Here is a 23,798-nt window from a genome sequence, read left to right on the forward strand (position 1 = left end):
GCACGTATGCACATGCGCACATCACGTGCACACGTCACGCATGCGCACACAGGTGCCCGCGCAAGGCTTCATGGTCATGGTAGTCTTCCCTGGGGTAAAGTGTCCTGGGATTTGACTGCTACTTTTGTCCCTTATTTGAGAGTGAGAAAGTTGGCAACCCTAACTGTAAAAGACATGTTGAGGTGAGTTTAACCCTACTTGAACACCCCCCCCCCCCGAGGTCGGCTGGTCCGCAAGAATATTGTCAACATTAAAACTGGTCCACGGTGCAAAAAAGGTTGGGGACCCCTGTTCTAGTTTGTCCTCACTTCTTATTCTGGCATCTTCCCCCTTCCTTTCCAGTCCTGATGAAATATCTCATATCTCAACTGGAAAATTTGACTATTTATTCCTTTCCACAGATGCAATCTGACCTGCTGAGTTCCTCCAGCATTTTGTGTGTGCTGCTCTGTAATTTTCATGATTTTTTTTTTGACTACCAATTGCAAAAGCATCTGTGTGCTAAACAAATAGTTGATTTGATGTGTTCACTCAGTTACGAGTGGTGGAAGCTATAATCATGTGATCTTTCCGGTCCGTGGAGCAGGTTAGTGTCTGAACTGTTGGCGTTGAATTGTTAACTGACATCCTGCAGGTGCTGTACCGAGTTACTGACAGACCAGGTGTTGTTTCCACACCGCGGAGCTCAACCAACTTGTCCTTCCACGGCTACTGTATATCTGACAAGATTGTCACCTGTGCTGATCACTATCCGCCCAGAGGAGAGCTGTAAATGAAGGATGTAAAAGGATGTAGCACGATCACTCGAGTTGAGTCTGATGTTCTCCAAAAGGGGCTGTCTATTGGTGACTCCTCAGGTGGCTGATCCAGGATGTTAGTGAATCCCTCAGAGGAGAATGCCTGTGTTTAATGTGGGGAGGCTGATGTACAGGCAGCCGCCACACAGTCTTTACGCTTCTCTGCTGCAGCCTGCCCGTACCAGCTCCACGGTTGGATCGCTCTGTCTAGAACTCCCCCCCACCCACCCCTTGACCTTACCACCATGGGTGATCCTGCCATGAGCTAAGCTCCAGACAGCATTGCTCTCGGGGTCTCAGGAATTCTCAAGATTCTCTCCAACATGACAGGGTGACAATCCTCGGAGAAGGACGTGTAATGGAAGAACACACTTGCATTAACACCCGACACACCCAAGGATGCGCTGGGGTAGCCTATAAGTGCCTCGACATGTTCCAGCGCCAACGTAGCGTGCCCTGGTGTTCAGCAGAACAACACAGAACACAACAAGCAATAAAACAACAATAGCAAAACAAGCCCCTTTTACACTGGCGTCCCGGGGTGGAGATTGTTGCCAGAGCAGTATCGTATAACAGATCCTTAAGTCAGTTTAAAGACTCCCCAGACTCCTTTCGCTTCTGTGGCTGGGAGGAGACAGTGTACCACTGTTTATGGAATTTATAGTGAGAGGTTACAGTCTCTGTTTGGGTATCTGAAAGGGCTGCTCCTCAAATTCTAGTTACACTTCAATCCCACCCTTCTGATCTTCAGCCGCCCCCCCACCACCACCCCAGCACCCAGTGCAAAGGGAAGAGAGTTGTTCAGGTTATCTCCTGGTCGTATTGTGGCTTGGCCTGGCCGTGGTGGCCATTCAGAGGTCCAGGCAGCAGGTAGTCAAGAGTTCTGCCCAGACCAACTGCCTCTCCTCTTCCAGGGTTACATCCATGCCCACATGTCCCTGGAGAAAGGAGCACGCGATACCCACGGGTACGTGGATAAGTCATGTACACAAACACACGTACATCATGGCCAAGAAAGCTCAACACCTACACTTCCTCGAGGCTAAAGGATTTTGGCAGGTCCCCATTGATATTTATCAATGCGCTACAGAGAGCATTGTGTCTGGATGCATCATGGCTTGGTACGGCACCTGCTCTGCCCGTGACCTCAAGGAACTGTAGAGAGTTGTGGACACAGTTCAGCATATCACAGAAACCAGCCCCCCACCCCCCATGAACTCTGTCTTCACCTCGATGCCTCAGTGAAGCGGCCAGTGTAATCAAAAGCTCCACCCACCCTGGATCTTCTCTGTTCACCCTCTCCCGTCGGGCGGAAGGTACAAAAGCCTGAAAGCACGTCCCACCATGCTCAATAAGTTGGACTCCTGAGCCCATAATCTCCCTTATTGTCTGGCTGAACCACACTTCCTCTCTGACTGTTACACTTTATTCTGCATTCTGTTATCGTTTTCCCTGTGAGTCACAAACTCCAGTGGATGACCATGACGTACCACTGGATCTGGATTTCTGAGCTCAAGAGGCTGGGACTGCCCCCAGTGCAGCAGCTCTTCCACTTGGAAAAAAAAATTCTGCCGCACAAGTTTCCTGACATTGTCGGATGCGATGGACAGCTATCGTGTAATGAACTGATCTGTACGGACGGAGTGCAAGACCAGTTTTTCATTGTATCTCAGTACATGTGACAATAATATTCCTATTCTTTGGAGGATTTCTGGGACCTGTGGGTTCCACAGAGCCTCAAGTGTATTCTGGATAGTGTTCAGGTGAAATATTTAAGGGGAAACTGAGGGGCAACAACATCTTCCCTCAGAGGATGGTTTGAGTGTGGAAGTAGTGATTGTGGATTTGATTACAGCATTTAAGTACATGGCTGGAAGGGCTATGGTCCTGGTTCAGGTCGCTGAGACTAAGCAGAGTAACAGACTGTGTTATAAACAGTGTGTATCATGAAGCACTGTAATATTGTATAATCTAGTTCAGTGGCTCCACTTAATATCAAACAATGTATACAATATACATCCTGAAGTCCTTGTTCTTCACAGACATCCACGAAAACAAAAGAGTGCCCCAAAGAATGTGACAGTAAAAACGTTAGAATCCCAAAACTCCCCCTCCCTCCCTCCCCACACACTAGCAGCAGCAAAGCAATAACCCCCCCCCCCCCCTTACTTCAGGAAACGAGAAGCATCAGCACCACCCACCAAGCAAGCAGTAGCAAAGCCTCCAAGAAAGACTATGATCTGCAGTAATGGCAAGTCGATCTCCCCCTCCACCCTCTCCCCTCCCACTCTCTTTCTCTCCCCTCCCCCTCTCTCCCCCTCTCTCCCCCTCTCTCCCCCCTCTCCCCCTCCCTCCTCTCTCCCCCCTCTCTCCCCCCCTCCCCCTCCCCCTCTCTCTCCCCCCTCCCCCCTCTCTTCGCCCGCCCCCGTGCCAAAAAAAACAGCTTGCTGATTTATGGTGTTAAAATCTGCCACGTCACTTCTTTGTCCAAGATCTCCTACTTCAGAATCAACAACGAACTCTTTTCCCCACTGACGAGGAAAGAGAGAGAGCGTGTGCAATTTGCCGAGCCCAGAGCCCCTGACAGCCAATCCGCTGTTCTTGATGTTCCATTTTCTCCCACAATGCTTCAGTCGGCGGCACTGGCACAGAATCAGCTTGTCCCCAGGGCCGCAAAGCCTCAAAACCCCAAAGGCACGCCTGTCCTCTCGGCTGCGTCCTTGGGATACCGATAAATGGCCAGAAGTGGGTCCCATTGCCGCAAAGAACTGAAGCTTGAGTGTAGCTCTAGGTCAGGGTCCTCGACAGAACCCCATCCACCTCGAAAGGGAAAAAGAGAGACGTTAACGGCAGATATTAAGCTGTTTCTACAGATGAGCTTGAAGATGTCACTATCGAGTGCCATCGTTGTTCCGGTCATACATACCATGTCATGCTGTAATGACCGAGTAAACCTCCTTTGGGAAAGGAAGGGAAGTGCATCGTGGAAATGCCAGCACCGCCTCCAGGCACCATTCTTCCCCAAATGTCACATCACGCTGACTTGGAAATGTATCTCCATCCTCTTACCAGCAGTGGTCAAAATTCTGGAAGTTCCTCTTCAAGTTAAGAGAGGGAGCACCTTCATCACGTGGACACCGGAGTTCAAGTTAGTCCATCACCGTCTTTTCATAAAGCAGTAATTACTCTGACACTGCTGACCAAGATGTAATCCCAGCCTGAAGCAACTTGATTGCTTGAAAAACCAACAAAAGGCAGTGGATACAGGCCAGTCCATCAAAGGAAAACCCTTTTCCCACCATCAAGCACATTATAAAATCTCTTTTCGCACATTGGTTATTTGTCAGTCTTCACTTCTGAATAGTTCTCTTTATTGATTCTATTATAGTTCTATGTTCTACTGTGAATGCCTGCAAGAAAATGAATCTCGGGGTAGTATATAGTGACATATACATATTTTGATAATAAATTTATTTTGAACTTTTAATAGAATGAATCTTTTTTTCTTTACCTTTTACAGTCTAAAGCTGAGACTCTACTGTTCACCTGTCACAAAGGAGATTCTGCTAACAAGTAAAAAATATAAATTCTGGGAGAATTATATCGTAAGTTCCTTTTTCAATTCCTTTCTCTCTTTTTATTTACTTGCTGTGTTTAGTGAAGCTGCTAAGTGGGTCTGGACCAGACGTGGTCTTCCCAAGCGGTCATCTCAAAGTGTGAGATCGCATTGTGTGGCCAGCTGCTCTGAAATGCATCATGGGTGAGCGTGTGTAACACACGTGGGATTTGACTGAAGAAAAGAATGGCTGACATCACTTAGCACTTTAAAGCTTACAAAACTCATTGCAACGTGTGTGTGTGTGTGTGTGTGTGTATGTGTGTGTGTATGTATACATACGTACGGAGTGCATTTACTGAGCACTCTCTGTCATAACATGGTTCAATTCATGCTACAGTTGCAGAGTTAGAGAAAGAAGTAAGCCATTTGGCCCATTTATACTAATCCCATTTATCCAGTGATAGCCCTTGAAAGGGGGAATGCAACAATAAAGATTAACACAAACCAATCTTCCGTCCTTGGACGCACTTTACACCACACGCTGTCGGAGCAGTGCTGCCAGGATAATCAAGGACACGACCCACCCAGCCAACACACTTTCCGTCCCTCTTCCCTCTGGGAGAAGGCTCTGGAGCTTGAAGACTTGTACGGCCAGATTTGGGAACAGCTTCTTTCCAACTGTGATCAGACTGCTGAACGGATCCCGACCCGGATCTGGGCCGCACCCTCCAAATATCCGGACCTGCATCTGGGTTCTTTTTTGCACTACCTTACTTTCCATTTTCTATTTATGATTTATAATTTAAATTTTTAATATTTACTATCGATTTGTACTCCAGGGAGCGGGAAGCACAGAATCAAATATCACTGTGATGATTGTACGTTCTGGTATCAATTGTTTGGCGACTATAAAGTATAGGTATTTGTCACGTGTACATCAAAACATACAGTGAAATATCGATGACCAACACAGTTGAAGGACGTGCTGGGGGCAGCCCATAAGTGTCACTACACTTCCAACGCCAACACAGCACGCCCACACTTACTAACCCATACCCGTACGGCCTTGGAACGTGGGAGGAAACCCACGTAGCTACAGGAAAAATGAACAGACTCCTTACGGACAGCGGTGCGAGCTGAACCCTAATCACTGGGGCTATAAAGCGTAACCCTAACTGCTACGTTACTGTGCTGCCCTGCAGGCTGTTTCCTTACCCCCGTCCCTCTTTCATCCCACCAGTTCTCTACATAAAATATTGTTCCTGCATATTTCAGCTAACTGTTGAGTTGGTTCGGATTTGCTGATCAATAGCTGTCAGTTCAGCAGCACCGTCAAAGGTGCTTTCTTTTGTCCGAGAGATGGGACTTCCCTGCCCCGTCAGCTTAGCGTTAACAATCCCACAACCAGTGTTTTGAAGAGGACTTGGGAAGTGTTCCCTGGTGTCCTGGAGCCAACTTCTGACTGGCAACTTCCCCCACTTCACGCACCCCATCGATCACCCGAAACCAATTAGAGTTAAACTCTGTAATTCCAGCATGCTCCCCATTTTGGTGTTGGACTGGCAGATTTTTCTGGATGTCCAATTAATACCCCAACACATTTTTGATTCACTTTTGTTTAGTTGTTACGCTGTGTTGTTATAAACTTTACAGTGAGCCCAGTAAGATTAAAGGGCGTGTGGGAGTTACAGGGCCAGTGAAGTCTCAGGAGACATTACCTGTGAACCATCGGCATTTGGAGCAGTCAGAGATTGGTTCATTGAAGTTTAACTGCACCTAGTCATTGTCACGTTGGCGTTCGATCGCGGCACCGTTGTTTGCTATGTTGGGAGCTACAACGTTAGCTTCTCTTTTCCTTTACCTGGTCTCACTGTCACCTGCCAGCTTGTGCTCCTTCTCCTGCCCTCCCCCCTCAACTTCTTATTCTGGTGTCCGCCCTCTTCCTTTCCTGATGAAGAGTCTTGGCCCGAAATTCCCTCTGCTTATTCTCCTCCATAGATGCTGCCTGACCTGCTGGGTTCCTCGCATTTTTGTGTGTATTACTCTGGATTTCCAGCATCTGCAGATTCTCATGCGTTTATGATTTCCTACCCCATGCTGCCTGCTGTGTCTATTAATCTCTCTATTTCCTTCACATTAACTAGACGTTGTGGAAGACTGTGACACCTTGGGATGTGAAGGGGACTGATAAAATGAGTCTTGCGACAGCCAGATAGCTCAAGATATTAGAACATGGAACAATTTGAAGGAGTAAATTTTAGTTTTGTGTTGACCTAAGCTCTATTTAAACTACTTGGTGAGTAAAACACTGCAATTGTTTGTCTTTTTCAGACTGCTATTGAAGTTGAAACTCCAACTCAGATCTCCTTGACTGATGAAGCAACAGGAAAGGTAGAGATGTGCCTCTTCCTCTCTCTGAACTTCCCACACGGCCGATATGACCATAAATATTCCGATCTGAAAACAAGGCTTTCTTAAATAGAGTCATAGCACACTACAGCACAGAAACAGGCCCTTTGGTCCATCTAGTCCATGCTAAATTGTTATTCTGCCTAGTCCCCTTGACCTGCACCCGGACCATATCTCTGCATACGCTCTGATCCATGTGCTTATCCAAACTTCTCTTGGGTGTTGCAGTCAAACCTACGTCCACCACTTCTGCTGACAGCTCGTTCCACACTCTCACCTCTCTCTTGAGAGAAGTTGTTGCCCCTCAGGTTCCCTTAAATATTTCACCTTTCATCCTTAACCTATAACTCTAGTTCTAGCCTCACCCAACCTCAGTGGAAAAAGCCTGCTTGCAATTTGAACTTTTTTATGGTGCCATGGCCTGTTCTTCATCAAGTTATGGTATTGTTGCACTGTTGTAACTATATGTTATAATTACGTGGTTTTTGTTAGTTTTTAAGTCTTGGTCTGTCCTGTGTTTCTGTGATATCACACCGGAGGAATATTGTATCATTTCTTAACGCATGCATTACTAAATGACAATAAAAGAGGACTGCGTGTCCCCATAATCTAATCTAATCTAATATACCCCTCATAATTTTGTATACCTCTATCAAATCTCCCCTCATTCTTGTACACTCCAGGGAATAAAGTCTTAACCTATTCAATCCTTAACCCAGGTCGTCAAGTCCCGGCAACATCCTTGTTTATTTTCTCCACACTCTTTCAATCTTATTGATATCTTTCCTGAAGTATTAATCGTATTAAAATAACAGTATTAAATGGACTTTGACGAATGCAAGGTTAGCTTTGAACAGGCTAATATGCTGGAGCATGTCAAGTTTTGGAGCTTTTGGAAAAACGTGAGGATAGATAAGTCTCCAGGGCTGGACAGGACCCCAGGTTACTATGGGAAGTGAGGGACGAAATTGCTGGGACACTGACAATAATTTTTGCAAGCTCCCTGGCCTCAGGAGTGCTTCCAGGGGTTTGGAGGATGGCAATGTTTGTTCATGTATTGCCTCAATTAAATTGTAAGAGAAAGTTGAAACAATGAAACCTTTTCCCTCCATTGCTGACGCAGTTTGTAAGTCTGCAATTTCCTTTCTTTTTCTTTAAACCCATCACCCCAACTGGGGCATAGGTTGCCAACAGCAGCTTGCCGGAGCCCTCTGTCCTGGGCCAGTGTTTCAAGTTGTCCCCACGTGTATCCCATTGAAGATCATTCCTTTGGCATTTCTGTAGTTCTGGATGGAGTTGCTAGCCCTGTACCCAACTCTCCTTTCGCAGCCTGGCTTGGCGGAGTGTTTCCAGGTGGCTGGAGGACGGCAAATGCTGTCCAAATATTGTCTGGATTCGGGGCGCCACGGTAGTGTAGCGGTCAGTGTGAAGCTATTGCAGTTCAGGGCGCTGGAGTTCAGAGTTCAATTCCGGTGTCCTCTGTAAGAAAGTTTGTATGTTCTTCCCGTGTGCTTGTGGGTTTCCTCTGGGTCCACCGGTTTCCTCCTGTAGTCCAAAGACGTACATGTTAATGGGATAATTGGTCATTGTAAGTTGTCTAGTGTTAAATAGGTGGGTTGTTGGGCTGTGCAGCTCGATGGATCAGAAAGCCTGTTCCACACTCTAATCTCCAAATAAAAATAATATCAGTATTATCTGGAAATTAAATTGCAAGAAAAAGTTGAAGCAATGAAATGCTTGCCTTCCACTTCTAAGTCTGTAGTTTAGTGCTTATTGAAAACCCGACTGGGACAGCTGAGTTGGCCTGTGAGAAGGTCTGTGCTGTAAGGAGCTCACGTGGGCAGCCGGGAGGGGCTGAGTACCCTTGCACTGATCTGGTACAGGCTGAACAACTATGCTGTGTGTCTCTGCTTCAAAACCCTGACTTACTGAGGTACCCCTGTCTCTGCTTCACAACCTTCCCCTACTGTTGCCCATCATGCAAGCTGACTGAGTTGTTGACTTGTGGTTTTAAAAACCCTGCAGCTGTGCGGAGTGCCTCGACTGCAGATTGTAGTGCTCATAACACACACACACACACACACACACACACCCTCCATTTTCTGGGACACCTGTTAGACTGTAGCCTGCAGATTTTTAAATTGGATAGTACAGATATCTGATTAACCTGGAAGGAGGAGGAGAGGTGATTTGATAGAGGGGTGCAAGGAGATGAGTAACATTGAGTGGACAGCTGGAAGCTTTTTTCCCCCAGGGTGGAAATGGCTAATGCGAGGGGACATGATTTTACAGTGACTGAAGGAAAGTATAGGGGGATGCCAAGGGTAAGTTTTTTTTTTACATAGAGTGGTGGGTGTGTGGATCACTCTGCCAGGGGTGGTAGTAGAGGCAGGTACATTGGGGCCATCTAAGAGTCTCTTAGATAGGCACATGGATGATAGAAAATTGGAGGAATATATGGGAAGGAAGGCTAGATTGATCTTAGAAGAAGTAAAAAGGTCAGTACAACTGTAACGTTCGGTTATATTAGCTCGTGTATGTCTAGGGGAAACCCAGCCCAGCACCCACCTCAACACTCTCCACAGGGTCAGTTGCTGCCCGAATCAATCACAAACATCAATCATCAGCCAGCACACCCAGTGAATTTTAACAAATACACTTTATAGATATTACTAATTCTATGACATTAATATACATTTGATATAGAGAGGAAAGTAATGAAAAAAAAAGCGCCAGCACTTATCAAAGTCCAAGTTCTTTGTGCGCTACGTTGGAGCTCAATTCAACTTCAGACGACCACCCGAATTCCGTCGACTCACGGCTCGGGACCACCCTGAGTGATCGACTGGAGCCTCTCCACACGTCCGCGGTCTTCTTGTCTCTCCTCCGACTCCTTGCCAAAACTCAATCCACAGTCATATCATACAGCGTGGCATCCGAAAACAAAACGATACATAACCACTCTGCTAATAGAACCCTGTTATCTCATTTTAAAGTAAAACAAACTGTTAGCGCAAACTCTCTTCAGCATTAAAGCACAACAACGCTGCATTCCCCAGATTAACATAACAAAGTCGCCATTTTAAATGTAACAAAAGAAAGACCCCGTACACAACATTGTGGGCAGAAGGGCCTGTACTGTTCTATGTTCTGAATCTTTAATCAATGCACTTTTATACAATTAACGAGTCATCCTTTCATTGCTTTACATAAAAGTTAATGATACAATTTTTATTTCAAACAGAAAGAAGATATAGTTGTGACTCTCCTACCTGCAGGACACTGCCCTGGATCGGTGATGTGGGTATTAAGGATTTTTGTGATGTAGCTAAAGATGAAAGATTAGCTTTATTTGTCACATGGACATTGAAACCTCCAGTGAAATGCGTCACTGGCATCCGTGACCAGCCTGGTCTGAGGTTGTGCCAGAGGGCAGCCCACAGGTACTGCCAAGCTTCCGACGCCAACATAGCTTGCCCTCAGTTTCCTAACCCTAACCCGTGCAGTACATCTTTGGAATGTGGGAGGATACCAGAGCACGTGGAGGAAACCCACACAGTCACGGGGAGAATGTACAAAGTCCTGACAGACAATGGCGGGAATTAAACCCTGATCTTAGAGCTGTTGCTGTGATTGCGTTTACTCATTGCTATGCTACTATTCTGCCATTCTTAACTTGTGTGAATGTCAGTGCATGTGTTAGAATATGATTTTTTTTTGTTAATTAACTTTTATGTGAAGAAGGGTGGGGGGAATTTAAAAACTGAAGATGACTCACTGGAAAGAGAAGTGGTTAGCTGTTTAGAAGGAGCCTTCCTTTAAGGTAATACAGTAGTGGAGTTGGAGGTCATGCTGCAAAAGACAGTGGCTTTCTGCTCTGACTAGCTGTGCTTCACAGCAGAGGAATAGGTGTTGAGCTCTTTGAACAAGGAAAGTTGGGTTATTTTCTGTGTCACGGACGTGATCAAAGCACACAAAATCAAACTTGAGTTTGTTGTCATATGCACAAGTGCGTACTGAGCCGACTGCTGTACACTCTGCTCACGCAAGTCTGCACGGCCAAACGCCCGAGCAATCGCGTTGTCAAGTTTGCCAATGACATGACAGTGACGGGTCTCATCCCCAACAACTGCACGATGACCTACCGAGAGGAGGCGGAAGAGCCTGGAGGCCTGGTGCCAGGCCAATAACCTCTTCCTTGATGTCAACAGACAAAGGAGATGGTTATCAACATCAGGAGAAGTACGTGGGTGGTACAGCAGTGAGAACCGCTGGGAGTGCACACGTTGCACAACCTCTTATGATCCAAGAATGCATCCTACACAGTCAAGAAAGCTCTTAAACACCTGTACTTTCTGAGGAGGCCGAAGAGAGCTGGACTTCGTTCACCCAGACCATAGCATTCTACAGCTGCACAGCTGAAAGCATCCTTTACACTTGAGTACTGGAAGTGACATGAAACAATCTTGAATCTTAATATTCTTGAGATGCTATGAAACCCCTTCTTGCAACAGCATCACATAAACCAAAATATTATACATAAAGGCATCCGTTAGTCTTGCGAGACCATGGATCTGCGCCTGGAAAGTCTTCACTCTCCAGGGCCTGGGCAGGGTTGTATGGAAGACCAGCAGTTGCCCATGCTGCAAGTCTCCCCTCTCCACGGCACCAATGTTGTCCAAGGGAAGGGCATTAGGACCCATACAGCTTGGCACCAGTGTTGTCGCAGAGCAATGTGTGATTAACTGCCTTGCTCAAGGACACAACAAAAAAGTTATTATACTATAAAAAAGTTAATAAAATATAATACAAAATGCATGTAGCAAAGTTTACAAAAGTAAACAGTAAATAGTTTGCCCGCCTAGTGATGAGATCTTGGTGGTGGCAGGGTATTCATTAGTCTCACAGCCTGAGGGTAGAAGCTGCTACCCAGTCTGGCAGTCCTAGTCCTGATGCTCCTGTACCTCCTTCCTGATGGTAGTGGGTCAAAGAGATGGTGACATGGATGGTGAACCTGGTGGTGTGGGACTTCCATGTTTTTGTACCTTGTGAGAGACAGACTTTGGGTATCGCTAAAGTCGTTAAGATTTCCTTTGTTCATTAAAACTCAGCGCTGCCGGCAAGACCTAGTATTTATGGTAGATCGGCGGTTGGCCTCGACAGGATGGGAGTGAGCCACCACCTTGGACAGCTGCAGTCCGTCTGGTGAAGGTGCTGGAGGAGAATGCACTCGAGGAGAGGGGATTCCAGGATTTAGTCCCAGAGTCTGTGAAAGCTCAGAGATACATTTCCAATCAGAATAGTCTGGGACTTGAGGGGAAACCTGTTGGTGCTGAGGTTTCCCTGTTCCTGCTGCCCCTGTCCTTCTCGGTAAGATCCTATCCATATTCATTTGTCATATGTACATCGAAACATACAATGAATTGTGTCACAACACAACCTCGGGGTATGCTAGGGCACCCCACAAGTGTTGCCACACATTCAGGCACCAACATACTGTAACAAAGCCACAGTATTTACAGACCACCACAAACACAACAAAACAAGGCATTCTCCTCCCTTCTATCCACTCACTCACGCAGACAGGCTTTCAACTCTAGAAGAGTCCACCTCTGTTCTTAAACTTCTAGTGGACTTGCAGATTTGCTGACCCAGGGCTTTGACCATTGGCTCATGACCTCTGAACTCGCTGACCCAGAACTTTGACCACCAGGCTTCGGCCTCTGAACTTGCTGATCTAGAGCTTTGACCACCGGGCCTCCAACCTCTGATCTCGCTGACTCAGGGTTTTGACCGTTGGGTCTCGACATCTGAACTCGCTGACTCAGGGTTTTGACAGTTGGGTCTCGACATCTGAACTCGCTGACCCAGGGTTTTGACCATTGGGTCTCGACATCTGAACTCGCTAACCCAGGGTTTTGATCATCAGGCCTCTAACCTCTCTACCTACTGAGCCAGGCCTTTGACCATTGTACCTTGACCTTTGAACTCGTCGACGCAGAGCTTTGACCATTGGGTCTTGACTTCTGAGTTCGCTGACTTGGCTTTGACCATCCGCCCTTAACCTCCGAACTCACCGATCCAGGGCTTTGACTATTAGGCCTCTGACTTCTGAACTCGCCAACCCAGGCCTTGACCATCAGACTCCTGACCTCTGAATTTGACTACTTTGGTCTTCAAACTTTGAGCTTTGAATTTTGCTGTCAACGGAGTCTGATCTTCAGATTTGCATAGACATTTGACCCCAGGACTTGCCCACATGAGGGATGTGAGGTCACTGACCCTCATGTCCAAAGAGTACGTGAGGTGCTGTTGGAGTAACCTGGGTGAGTAGCTGCAAGGCATTTTGTAGATGGTGCATACTGTAGCCACTGTGCGTTGGTGGTGGACGGAACGAACGTGTACAGTGGTGGATGTGTTGTGGATCTTTGCTGATGTGCTCCTTGAGAAGTTGTTGGATGTGCATTTGGCCAGGCAAGCGGACAGTTTCCCATCACATTCCTGACTTGTTAAAGGGGAAAGAGTCAAGGGATGGTATTCAGCATGGAACACCCAAGTTCGGAGGCCAGTGACCCTGTGCATGGAGGGCCAAGGACTGTAGGCACTGAAGACGAAGTCAATGATCCTCGGGGTTAGAGGTTCGAGGTTAACATACCGTGATTGAAGGTTAGTAAGTCCAGAGATCAAGGCCTGATAGTTGAAGCCCTTGGATCATGGTGTTTGGAGGTCAGAGGCATAATGTCTGAGAGTCCAGAGCTAAAGACTGGATGTTGGAGGTCTGGAGGTAATCTGTCCTAGGATTGGAGGCTTGTCTGTGGATGGGTGAGGGGTTGGGAAAGGGGTTTGTTTTGTTGTGATTGCTTTGTTCTTATGAACACTGTGGGCGTGCTGCATTGGCGCCAAAGCGTGTGGTCACCCTTGTGGACTGCCCCCAGCACACCCCTGGGTTGTGTTGGTTGACGATGCAAACAACACATTTCTCTGAATGTTTTGATGTACTTGTGATAAATAAATGAATCCAAGGCTTTATGAATTTGCTCAGATGCTGGCAAGAATGTCACTCCCTCCCAGCTGAGCTGCCTGCCCAGTTAGGAGTTTGTGTGGTTTTAATGAGGTGTTTTACAATTGAGCGGTGTAAATGGTGCTGCAATATCTAGCAAATAGTAATCTTTATTCCTCCTGTTAGTCAGACCTTGGGGAACAAGAGGATCGTATTGTGTTGTCAGTAATGAAAGGATTGCAAGATGCACAGTATTCTCAAACTTGCCAGCAAAATGGCTCTGCATTTTATTCAGTACTTAGTGGTTTTCTTCAGATGGAAATAGATGAACATTTGAGGCTTTTGATGAGCTCCTGTAGCTTCCTGCTACACTTCAGCTGCCTCAGATAAACAGCCATCAGTGTCAAAAGTTCAAAGTAAATTTATCATCCAAGTACACAAATGTCACCATGTGCAACCCTGACATCCATTTTCTTGTGGGCATACTCAGTAAATCCAAAACAGAATAATAACCATAATAGAATCAATGAAAGACCGCACCAACCTGGGTGTTCAATCAGTGAGCAAAAGATGATAAACTGCAAATACAAAGTGAAAAAGATAATAATTTTGAAGTTTGGTTGATTGCTGAGATTGGCAAAATGTTTGCAGGCATTTTGGCTCCAATCGAGAAGCCATCATCGATGCACAGTTGAGGGTGTTGTCTCCTCAATGCTGGTTTAAATACTCCTCCAGGGTACGAATGGATATTGACTAGGCACCATGGTCTGGTTGGCTGATTCAAAATACTGAACAGTAGAAGATTCTGAATTCTGATTGGCTAGCTTCAAGGGAGATCTGTTGGAAGTGTTTGTTTTACTGTCCAGATCCTGAGATTACTGGCGATTCATTAATTGTTGATGTCATTGTTTCTCTTTTCTCCGTAAGGGTTCATATACTGCATCTATGTCGATGTGTTTGTTGATGGGCTCTTCTGTAGAGAACCGCACTTCGAGAAATTCTTGTTCTTGTTCTTTTCTTGCTTTTGCTTGAGTCAAGACTCTGGCTGTTGTCCAGTTGAAATGGTGTCCTCCTTTGTCTTCATGAGCTGATACAAGTGAGAATGGATCGTGACTTCTGCTGGCTAGCTGATGTTTATGTAGCCTGGTCGATAGTTTTCTTCCCATTTTACCTACATAGTCCTTGACTGAGTCACTACATTTGTTCCATCAGTCACATTTCTGTTGCGTTTTGATAGGTTCCTCCTCAAAGCTGCAGACAGTTTGTCAGCAACTATGATGCTGTGTTGCTGTTATTTCCGAGATGTCGTTTATGCAATAGTGATAAATATTGAGAATATCAGATGAAGAGTTCTTGAAAGTGAGTCCGTAGATTATGGGGACATTTCAATGATGGGGCAAGTGAAGTTGAGTGAAGTTATCCCCTTTGGTTCAAAAGCCTGATGGTTGAGGGGTAATAACTGTTCCTGAACCTGATGGTGTGGGTCCTGATGATTCTGTACTTTCTTCCTGATGGTAGCAGTGAGAAGAGAGCGTGACCTGGTGATGAATGCTGCTTTCCTGCGACAATACTCCGTGTAGACAAGCTCTTTTCTTCCCTCCCTCCACCCCTCCGTTGGGCAGAAGATGCAAAAGCTGGGAGCAAGTACCACCAGCCTCAAGGACAGTAACCCACTGTTATAAGACTCTCAGATGGACCTCTTGTATGTTAAAGATGAACCCTTGACCTTTCAATCTACCTTGTTGTGACCTTTGCACTTTATTTGTCTACCTGTACTGTAATTTTTTTTATAACTGTTAACACTGTATTCAGTTTCATTTATCACGTATACATTTCACCTGTACAGTGAAATGCATCATTTGCATTAACATCCAACACAACTAGGGATGTGCAAGTGTTGCCACACATTCTGGCACCAACATAGCATTCCCACAATGCTTGACAGAACAACGCAGAACTCAACAAGGGCAAAGCAAGCCCCCTTTCCTCCTTCACTCCCTCCCTCCCTCTCACACACACAGTCAGGCCTCCAACTGCAGGACAAGTGTCTGATCTCCAGTTTGGGCCTCCAACTCCAGGACAGACCTCCAGTCTCCAGGCTTCGGCCTTGGGTTTCAACTTCTAGATTGCCGATTCAGTATCGGCTGATGATTGTGGTCTTACGATGGGACCCTGAATTCAGACTCACCGGCCCATGTGCCTCCTCCTCACACGGACATTTGATCCTTTAAAGAAGCTCTTAGATTGACAAGTGACTATGCGGAGAATGGAGGGATATGGATTATGTGCGGGCAGAAGGGACTAGTTTGGCATTTAATTACTAGTCCAGTACAACATCACGGGCCAACAGGCGGATTCCCGTGTTGTCCCATTTAGTATATTGTGGTATTGTTTTCCTTTAGCTACCTTGTTCCTTAAGGTTGTCATAGTGGGGATGGACGGGGTGGGAGTGGGGATAAGCTCCCACTCCTTATTAAATGGTGTGCATCTCAACTAGCCTCTGACAACCAGGTCCAGCTCTTGGCCTTCACATGTTGCTTAGCAACTAAACCCAGTAGAACAGTTTCTCCTGACAGGAGAAGGGGCAAAGGCTGGCACCTAAAACCAGTCGGTTCGGGCAGACGCAGCTCATCGGCTCACCTGGGAGAAGGAAAACTCTGATCTCAAACATCTGCTGCCTTGCAGTTATACCCACTCATGGGCAAGGCTTTGGGATTAAACCCCGGGGGGGGGGGGGGAGTCCAGAGATGGAGTCCCAAAGGCAGTCCTCCATTGAGTTCAACACTGACTGGCAGCTCCTGCAATGCCATAGGTGCCAAACCATCTCGGTGTCTGCCTTTGGATTCATCAGTTGTGTGGAGAGGGTAGCCTGCTACATTGGCAACAGCTTGCTCTCTGTGTCGTACCGCCCTGGCTTGAGTATCACGTAGACAGCTAGGACACATTATCCATGGTTGACCCCAAACAGCGGAGGGCCTTAATTTGTACCAACTTGTGTACAGACTGATCTCAATGAAATGTGAACAAAAGTCTTTCAATATATCTCAGTACGTGTGACAATAAACTATTAACCTCCTGCTGCAGGTTCCTGTTTGAAGGGATGGGTGGCACTGTACTGTACACAGGAGACTTCCGATTGGCTAAAGGGGAAGCAGCTCGTTTCGAGTTCCTGCATTCAGGAGGCAGGTAAAGCAATACATTTCTTTTGCCTTGCGACCAGTCGCACTGTGACACCTTCAAATGGTGTGCAGATGTACAACACGGCACAGGCCCTTCAGCCCACAGTGCCTGTACTGACCATGATGCCAAAGGGGCTGTGGAGCTGAGCGTCTGATGTTAATGAGGGAGGTACCTACTTTTTTTCTGCTGAAATACCAACTTTTACAGCGCTCCTCATGCCCCTACACCAGCTCCCTCACCGCCATTCAGGACCCCAAGCAGTCCTTCTGAGTGAGGTGACACTTCACTTGCAAGTATGTGAGCATCGTCTATTGTATCTGGTGCTCCTGGTGTACATCGGTGAGACCTGAAGTAAACTGACCCAGTAATCAGAATCAGACTTATTATCACTGAAATATGTTGTGGAATCTCTTGTTTTGCAGAAGTAGTACAGTGTAATACATAAAAAAATTATTATAAGTTACAGTTGGTGGTTGTCCATCGTGTCTAACGACTGCATGAAACCAGTGCAGGAGAATTTTTAAAGTGGAAAAGCGATTTCACGGGGCAGTTCTCCTCTTGATCTCAGAAGTCTGGGTCCAGTGGTACGAACAAGTGTCACAAACTGGGGTCTTCCTTGGCTGCAGTGGATGACTATGACGTCTTCTGTGCCTTGGCATGTCTTCACTCTCCACGGAGCGTTGCAGAACCACCTTCCTGGCCGTTGGGTCTCACTGTAGATCTCATCCCCCCAGTCCGCCAGAACTGACTTTGCGTGCTAGGGCAGGCGTGTCCCTGTCTCGCTGGGGTTACAAAGCCACCGGCTAACCTCACCTGGTTTAGCCCGCCTGTCGTAGCGGTGTACCAGGGTGTGGCCACTGTCGCATGCAAACAGCTACTTGGAGCCACAGGAGGAATTTGAGTGTTTGGTGGGTGAGCTGCCCCGATTGGACATGACAAGCCCCTTCATGGGGATGCTACCCCTCCCTGGACACCCCATACATCCCATAAATTACAATAAGAAATATTTTAAAATAAATAGTGTTAAAACAGAGCAAATAGTACAGTAACTTCCATGGGGTCATGGACAGTTCAGAAATCTGATGGCAGAGGGGGAAGAAACTGTTCCTGAATCATTGAGTGTGTGTCTTCAGGCTCATGTACCTCCTTCCTGATGGTAGCAATGAGAAGAGGGCATGTCCTGGGTGATGAGGGTCCTTAATGATGGATGTCACCTTCTTGATGCATTGCCTATTGAAGATTATCCTCAATAGTGAGGATGCTAGTGCCTGTGATGGAATTTGCTTAGTCGAAAACTCTCTGCAGCCTTTTTTAAAAAAAAAATTATTGAGATGCAGTCAGAATAGGTCCTTCCGGCTCTAACAACGGCACTCCCCAACAATCCCTGATTTAACACTCGACTCATCACGGACAATTTACAATGACCAATTGACCTACCGACGGGTATGTCTTTAGAATGTGGGAGGAAACCGTAGTCATGGGAAAAACGTACAAACTCCTCACAGACAGCGGAGAGAATTGAACCCAGGTCACTGGTACTGTAAAGCATCCTGCCAACCACTACCAATGTGGCCCCTCTGTACCAGGTAGAGATGAAGTTCCCCAATATGCAGTATGTGATTTGAAAGAGCAAACATGGTGATAGACAATAACTAACTAGGAGCTAGTATGAAATTGATAGACCAAATGGTTGTTTCAGCTCTATCATTCTTCTGCCACAGACTGAAAGACATATCGACGGTGTATTTAGACACAACATTTTGTGACCCACGATTCTACCAAATCCCAAGCAGGGTGAGTGTTCACCAGATTTTACCCAAATCCTGCTCCTAGGCGCGATATTTTGCAGATGCTGGAAATCCAGACCAACACACATAAAATGCTGGAGGAACTCAGCAGGTCAGTCAGCATCTATTCAGGGGAATAAACAGTTGACTTTCCCCGATGAAAGGTCTTGGCCCAAAACGTCGACTATTTATCCTCTCTGTAGACACTACCTGACCTGATGAGTTCCTGAGATTGGGGTTCAATTCCTGGGATAAAGCCTCTGGCTGTCCACTCTGACAACTCATTGACCCCCAACAGAAATCCTAGTGAAGGATTATAATCTATTGGATTTAAGATTTCTTATCAGCCTGTGCAGAAAACATGCTGTCCATTTAGAATTAATGACATTATTGAAATGATTATGTGGCCTAGATGGGCTGAGTGGCCTATTTCTATCATTTTGTTCTGCAGCTCAACCAAGGGTGACGTGCAGGAGTTAACAACTTTATTTTGCTGAAGAGCTAATTGAATTTGAAACTCATTTTACATAAATTCCTGTCAACCTTCATTGCACGGATGAGGGCTTTTCCCTTTGGAGTGAAGGAGGATGAGAGGAGACTTGATAGAGATGATGAGGGGCGTAGATGGAGTGGACAGCCAGAGACGTTCTCCCAGGGTAGATATGGCTAACACAAAAAGGGCATAGTTTTAGGGTGATTGGAGGATTGTATAGGGGGAGATGTCAGAGGTACGTTTTTTTTACACAGAGTAGTAAGCGTGTGGAACTTGCTGCTGGGATGATAGTAGAGGCTGATACATTAGGAACAGTTAAGAGACTTTTAGATAGGCACATGGATGACGGAAAAGTGGAGGGTTATGTAAGAAAGAAGGGTTCAATTGAGCTTAGTAGGTTGAAGGGCCAGGACAACATCATGCCACTGTGCAGACTGGAAGATTAATTGACCACTAACTCGTCAACAGTGTGTGGGGGAGTGGTGGGATCTGGGGGCAATTGATGGAAGTGTAAGAAGAAAGCAAGTGACACAAAGGTTTGTGGTGTTGTGGATAGTGTAGAAGGATGTCGCAGGTTACAACAGGACATTGACAGAAAGCGGAGCTGGGCTGAGAAGTGGCAGATGGAGTTCAACCCAGAGGAGTGTGAAATAATTCACTTTGGAAGGTTGAACTTGGAAGGTTACAAGGTTAATGGCAGGATTCTTAATTGCCATTAACAATGTAGAGGAACAGAAGGATCTTAGGGTCGACATCCAAGGATCCCTCAAAGTTGCTACGCAAGTTGATAGGGTGGTTCAGAAGGCATTTGTGCGTTGGCCTTCATTAGCCCAGGATTGAGATCAAGAGCTGCAAGATAATGTTGCAGCTCTATGAAACCCTGTTTAGACCAAACTTGGAGTATTGTGTTCAGTTCTGGTCACCTCATTGTAGGAAGGATTTGGAAACTTTAGAGAGGATGCAGAGGAGATCTACTAGGATGCTGCCTGGATTAAAAAGCATGCTTTATGAGGATTGGTTGGTGGGCTAAAGCTATATTTTTTTGAGTGGAGGAGGATGAGAGCTGATGCAAAAGAGGTGCACCGATGAGAGGCATGGATTGAGTGGATAGCCAACACCTTTCTCCCCAGGACGGCAATGGTTAATACCAGAGGACATTCATTTCAGTTGAGTGGAGCAAGGTATAAGGGGGGGTTTTAGGTGCCTGGAAATCACTGCCAGGGGAGGTGGTAGAAGCAGATGTGTTCGGGACGTTTAATGGACTCTTAGATAGGTCGTGAGTTCGAGCCCCAGCCGAGGGAATGTGTTGTGTCCTTGAGCAAGGCACTTAATCACACATTGCTCTGCGATGACACCGGTGCCAAGCTGTATGGGTCCTAAGGCCCTTCCCTTGGACAACATTGGTGTCGTGGAGAGGGGAGTCTTGCAGCATGGGCGACTGCTGGTCTTCCATACAACCTTGCCCAGGCCTGCGCCCTGGAGAGTGAGACTTTCCAGGCGCAGATCCATAGTCTTGCAAGACTAACGGATGCCTTTTATTTATTTAGATAGGCACATGAATGACAGAGAAATGGAGGGCTGTGGTCTGTATAGGAGGCAAGGGTAATATTGATTGTGGACTAGGTTAGAAAGTTGGCACAACATTGCACAGCCTATGCTGACTATGTTCTGTGTTTTGTAAAAAGTGGTACTGCTGGAGGGTTTACCCAAATCATAGGTGTTTCATGTTCGACACAGCCATGGTGGGTTGAGGGGACTATTTCTGTACCCTTTGTCTATGAGAGCTTGCATCTCTGAATCTGGATTCTGATGGAGACTGCTGCTCCTTATAAATTGATGAAGGGTCTCTGCCTGCCTGTTTATTCCCCTTCATAGATGCTACCTGACTTGCTGAGTTCCTCCAGCATTTTGTGTGTGTGTTGCTTGGATTTCCACCAACTGCAGAATCTCTTGTGTTTGTGCTGCTCTTTGTGAGTTTTCTGCATTCATATTGCTGATGAACTGTGCAGAATGTTTATGAAAGACTCTAAGAACATAAGAGCCAAATTAGGCCATTCATCCTATTGAATCTGCTCAGCCATCCATCATGGCTGATTTATTATCCCTCTCAACCCCATTCTCCTGATTCTCCTGATAACCTTTGACACCCTTACTAATCAAGAACCTATCCACCTTTGCTTTCAATATACCTAATGATTTGGCCTGCACAGCTGTCTGTGGTAATGAATTCCATACATTCACCACCCACTGGCTAAAGAAATTTCTCCTCATCTCTGTTCTAAAGGGAGCCTTTATTCTGAGGCTGTACCCTCTGATCCTAGACTCCCCCATGATAGGAAATATACTCTCTACATCCTCTCTATCTAGGACTTTCAATATTCAATAGGGTTCATTAAGATCCCCCCCATTCTTCTGAACTCCAGCAAATACTGACCCAGAGCCATCAAACACTCTTCATACATTAACCCTTTTCATTCCTGGGATCATTCTTGTGAACCTGCTCTGGACCCTCTCCAATGCTAGCATGCCCTTTCTTACTCAAAGGACCCAAAGCTACTCGCAATGCTCCAAGTGCAGTGTGGTCAATGCCTTACAAAGTATCAGCATTACATTGTTAAAAGTTGGAGGTCTTCGTGGATCTAACTGATTGTCTGATGTTCGAACCTTGCCGTCCCCAGGAGGAGTGTCTGAATGGAATTCTGGAGTTGGTTGGAAGCTGGATCACACTCAGTCCCTACAACGTGGTGTGGCTAAACTGCAAAGCTGCCTACGGGTACGAGTATCTCTTTACTCACCTCAGTGAGGAGTTTGGTGTCCAGGTGAGTGGTTTGTACTGTGTCATTCAGATTCAGGGTTCAAGGGCTGAATTGTTGCATTTTGTCATCAAGTGTGTGCTTGACGTCATCACGGGTTTAATGTGGAACATCCAAGTCAGAAGGTCCCCTTCAGAGATTGGAGTATTGAAATCCAGGGTAGACCTACGTTTGGTAACCATCTGAACCCAGGTTTCCAGTACTGTGCAAAAGTCTTAGGCACCCTAGACTTTTTACGTGGTTTCAGATGGTATGGCCTCCACAGAGCTCTGATCTCAGTATCACTGAGGCTGTCTGGGACTAGCTGCAGAGACAGAAGCAAACGAGACAGCCAAAACCTGCAGAGAACTGTGGCAAGTTCTCCAAGATGCTTGGAACAACCTAACAGCTGATTTTCTTATAAAAGTGTACTAAGAGAATTGATGCAGTTTTAAAGGCAAAGGATGGTTGCAGGAAATATTGATTTGATTTAGTTTATTACTGTTTACTGCTCTTTATAGTAATTTTTTGATATTTAGAAACTTTCATTATTTTTGAAAGCATTTTTGCTTTACAGAATTTTTTTTTACGTTTGTAAGACTATTACACAATACTGTTGTTAACCACCTGGTTTAAAGGTGGTCTACAATTTAAGACCATAAGACATAGGAACATAATTAGGCCATTTGGCCCATTGTTCTGCCATTCTATCATGGCTGATTTATTATCCCTCTCAACCACATCCTCCTGCCTTCTCCTGAAACCTTTCGAGCCCTAACTAATCAACAACCTATCAACCTCTGCTTTAAATATACCCATTGAGAATCAGAACCAGGTTATTATCACTGACATGTTGTATAATTTGTTGTTTTGTGGCAGCAGTGCAGTGCAAAACAATAAAAACTACTCTAAGTTGCAATAAGAAATATTTTAAAAAGCAGTAATGCAAGAAGTGCGGTAGTGTCCATGGGTTCCTGATTAATCCATTCAGAAATCTGATGTGGCAATGAATTCCACAAATTCATCACCCCCTGGCTCAAGAAATTCCTCCTCATCTCTGTTCTAATAGAATAGAACTTCATTGTCATTGCTGAAGACAATGAGATTGTGCTGCTACTCAGTCTGTGCAAAACAGATATTTATAATTCACGCGGTACGGCTTATGGAACAAAAATCCCATAACTACAAGTGACTTTGATTATCCATAACACTCAAGGGCCATTAGCAAGCCGGGGTGTAGCATTATTCAGCTGCACAACAGCCTTTGGGAATATATATATATTTTTTAATAAGTAATGCAAAAATAGAAATTAAAAAAAGTAGTGAGGTAGTGTTCATGGGTTCAATCCATGTCCTGGGTGGTGAGGGTCCTTAATGATGGATGCCACCTTCTTGAGGTATCGCCTGTTGAAGATGTCCTCAACGTTGCGGAGCGTTGTGCCCGTGATGAAGATGGATGAATCCATAACTCTCTGCAGCCTCTTGCGATCCTCCACACCAGACAGTGATGCAACTGAACAGAATGCTCTCCAAAGTACATCTATAGAAATTTGCAAGAATTGTTGGTGTCATACCAGGTTGTCTCAAAGCAGGAAATGAAAGTATGAATGAATAATTAGATAATGCCGAAGAGGTTGTGCTTATGGGTTCATGGACCATTCGAAAATCCAATGGTGAGGGGAAGAATCTGTTTATAAAACATTGTGTATTTTCAAGCTCCTGTACCTTCTCCCTGATGGTGGTAATGAAAGGAGGACAGATGCCAAAGTAAATTTATTATC

General features: G+C 45.8%; 1 protein-coding gene across 3 annotated transcripts in view; it reads left to right on the forward strand.

Annotated features, from left to right (window-relative positions):
- Positions 1 to 23,798, forward strand: part of dclre1c (DNA cross-link repair 1C, PSO2 homolog (S. cerevisiae)) — a 69,289-nt gene that overhangs the window by 12,241 nt on the left and 33,250 nt on the right. The window contains exons 3-8 of one of the 3 annotated variants that reach the window (XM_072241264.1): positions 4,318 to 4,402; positions 6,688 to 6,747; positions 10,010 to 10,065; positions 16,850 to 16,951; positions 18,667 to 18,739; positions 21,904 to 22,044. In XM_072241264.1, the coding sequence (XP_072097365.1) occupies positions 4,318 to 4,402; positions 6,688 to 6,747; positions 10,010 to 10,065; positions 16,850 to 16,951; positions 18,667 to 18,739; positions 21,904 to 22,044 (517 nt within the window). Of the gene's footprint in view, positions 1 to 4,317; positions 4,403 to 6,687; positions 6,748 to 10,009; positions 10,066 to 15,390; positions 15,468 to 16,849; positions 16,952 to 18,666; positions 18,740 to 21,903; positions 22,045 to 23,798 lie in introns of those variants that run through there. The other 2 variants (XM_072241265.1, XM_072241266.1) reach the window with 2 other exon arrangements.

The sequence above is a fragment of the Mobula birostris genome, chromosome 23 (genome assembly GCF_030028105.1).
Source record: "Mobula birostris isolate sMobBir1 chromosome 23, sMobBir1.hap1, whole genome shotgun sequence".
NCBI classification, from domain to species: Eukaryota; Metazoa; Chordata; class Chondrichthyes; order Myliobatiformes; family Myliobatidae; genus Mobula; species Mobula birostris.